The sequence below is a fragment of the Morone saxatilis genome, unplaced genomic scaffold, assembly GCF_004916995.1.
Source record: "Morone saxatilis isolate NCDOM2014 unplaced genomic scaffold, NCSU_SB_2.0 Contig14, whole genome shotgun sequence".
NCBI lineage: Eukaryota > Metazoa > Chordata > Actinopteri > Moronidae > Morone > Morone saxatilis.
In genome coordinates, this window is record NW_023339696.1 from 18,641,395 (window position 1) to 18,644,263 (window position 2,869).

At 38.1% G+C, this 2,869-nt stretch overlaps 1 protein-coding gene across 1 annotated transcript in view; it reads right to left on the reverse strand.

The window, feature by feature from the left end:
* Positions 1-809: 809 nt before the first annotated feature.
* Positions 810-2,869, reverse strand: part of si:ch211-214j24.15 (GTPase IMAP family member 8) — a 7,988-nt gene continuing 5,928 nt past the window's right edge. The window contains exon 5 of the mRNA XM_035655374.1: positions 810-1,777. Within this exon, the coding sequence (XP_035511267.1) occupies positions 1,077-1,777 (701 nt within the window). The 3' untranslated portion in view covers positions 810-1,076. The remainder of the gene's footprint in view (positions 1,778-2,869) is intronic.

The following is a 2,869-nucleotide window of genomic DNA, read 5'->3' on the forward strand; positions in this document are numbered from 1 at the left end:
TACCTGTGATTTAATAATCACATATGGGTGTAATAAGATAAGATAAGATAAGATGTTCCTTTATTGATCCCCCCTGGGAGAAATTCAAGATGTAATGTTCAGAGGTAATGCTAAGGTGTCTACATACCTTTGGCCATATAGTGTATCTCCTCATCATATCATGCATATTTGAATTGTTGTTGAAACTGTGACAACAGTTGTCTTCAGAGTTGTACTGCATTATATGAAAAGGTGTTTCTAATATTTATTGAAGCAAAAATATTAGAAACACACGATGCTTACAACATAATGCAGTACAAAACCAGAAGACCACAAAGTACAAGCTCAAGAATTACCTGACGTTTGGGTCAACACACAAAAAAATCAAAGAAATCTCAACCAAAATCTAATGTTCAGGTCTGTCCACAAAACTTTGGCCTCCTACTGTAGCGTATATTGCGTATATGGAAGAAAAAAGCAAAAAAACAAAAACAAAGTGTATGATTAAATTATCAAGTACCATACTTAAGTACAATTTTGAGGTACCTTACTTGAATAGTCTTTACATACAAATATTGGATTTATTTCTTATTTTTCACATTAATAATACAAAATATAATTAACATATATAATCAATAGATTATGATGTATTATTATAGGTTAAGATAAAACTTATTATTATTGGGGTAAATTCACCAGCTACCAACCAGTATATAAAGTACTTAAAATGAGCCACACCTTGACCAGCTGCAACATTAAAGTGACAAACACATCATTGCATCGATAAATATAATTTAATAACATATTCCAAAATTGCTAATACTTTTGTACTTTTACTTAAATTTTGATTTACTTTTACTTAAGAATTTATACACTGTGGTGATGTTTCAGTGGCCACATAAGATGAAGAACCTACTCTTATACAATTGCTCCCCCTTGTGGAAAAATATTATAACAAACCTGTGGTTCCATCAGTCAAAGAAAGTGATGTTTTGATTATTTATTTTTTACTTCTTAACATTTAATTAATCAGGAAAAAATATATATAAATTAGTCCATCTTTGATTATCCTGTATCAACAAGTATTACTATCTACATCAACTTTTTTCTCTGAGTTCCTGTATGGCCTTCCAGCTGTGCTCCAGACTCTTCCTCAGCTCGGCCAGATCCCTCCGAATCTCCTCAAGGAGCTCCAGCTTTGAAAGTTTCCTGTCAATGGACGAGAGCACTTCCTCCTCGACGACAGCATCCAGCTCTGTGGTGGGACACTCAGGTTCAGGCGCCTGAAACGATCCCATTGTTTGCTCCCAAACCATCTCAAAGTACGAGTCAATGAAGGCTTCCAGCTCTTCCAGGCTGCTGTGGTCCCACTGGTCGATCAGCGCCTGCAGACCTCCGGACTCACTGATCCTCCTGAGAGTCTGCTCCCTCAGAGCAGGATGGCAGAGGGAATTCACAGTGATGCTGTTTTCCTCTGCAAGAATCCTGTGTTGCGTTTGAGTTAAAGCCATAAGCTTTGCTGGATGTCTGGAAGAGAACAGATGCACTTGGCTTTCACCATTTAGTCTCAGGTGAAGATCATCAGTAGGACACTGGACAGGCAGATTTATAGTCCACCTCAGTCCTTGTTTACCGGAGAGCATGGAGGCTAAACAGGACATGATGCTGTCTCTGTCCAGGATGAGACCAGTCCGTCCTCCTGTTCTTCCTGCCGGCAGTGTCACTATCTGACCTCCATTATCTGGGCCCTCCGAGCAGTTTAGTGGTGTCTGAGCAGTGGAATTGGCTGAGTGAGTCACTGTAAATGAAATAAAGAGTTCATGTGAGCCATAAAAATTCCAACCGTCTCCACCAATCCTAACATATAAATGATTTTCTTATCTCTCTGCTACAGATACTGCTGCCTCACTGTTTACGCCATAAACCAGCTTTTATTTGATCCCTCCCCATGTTACACCTGATATGACTTCTTTTAGATTTACTGTACGTGTTGCTTGCTCTGTAGTTTATATACTTCTCTCTTACATGTTTAAATTAGTAACTGATAATATACAGTCCGGTTGCATCGTAGATATAGCAGTGCACATCTTTAGGCTGCATTTTTATAGTTTTATCCTTAATGATCCTTAAGTTTTTAAATATTTTTGTTCCATTTGTGTGGTGTGACTGCAGGGTCTGTGTCTTTTTCCCTTTCCCTGCTTCCCTTGTGTGTTCTGTCTGTCTCTCTGTGTCTGTTTGTGGGGGTGGCGATCGTCACTCTCCTATCAAGCGCAGTATATCTGCACTGGTTCTTCACCCACTCATCGCCAGATTGTTCAGCCAGCTACCGTGATAGTGTGCTGTCAGGCTCATTCCTCCAGTCAGTCTCCCTCAGTCACAGCTCACCGCCCTCCGCCTTCCCCAACAACATATCAGCTTCCTCCATCTCCATCTCAATAAATAGGGTTTTATTATTTATCGCATGTGTCTCAGTCTGCTTCTGGGTCCTAAATCTGCAAACCATAACAATTTATTGTATTTTACTTTGCTATTATAAAGTCATATTCTTATTTATGTCACACTGTCACATTTACTAATACTGTAATTTCTGATAAAACACCTTCATTTATTGTTTTACTGTAAAATATCTTGCTTTGATAAATATTTTTTTCAAAACTCTTTAAATCCAAATTTGAGGGACCAATGTCATAAATGTTTAATGGATGTTTTATATCATTATCAGATTCCTTCAAAACATCAGTGAAACAATGAGATTGTCCTTTGGTGTTTGCCTTGTATCTGAACTTATTTTGATTGAGCTTTGTTTTACTGAAAATAAAATATAAAGGGATAAATGTAGATTCTCTAAAACAGTGGTTCCCAACATGGAGGTGGGGGTTCCCACTAGGGG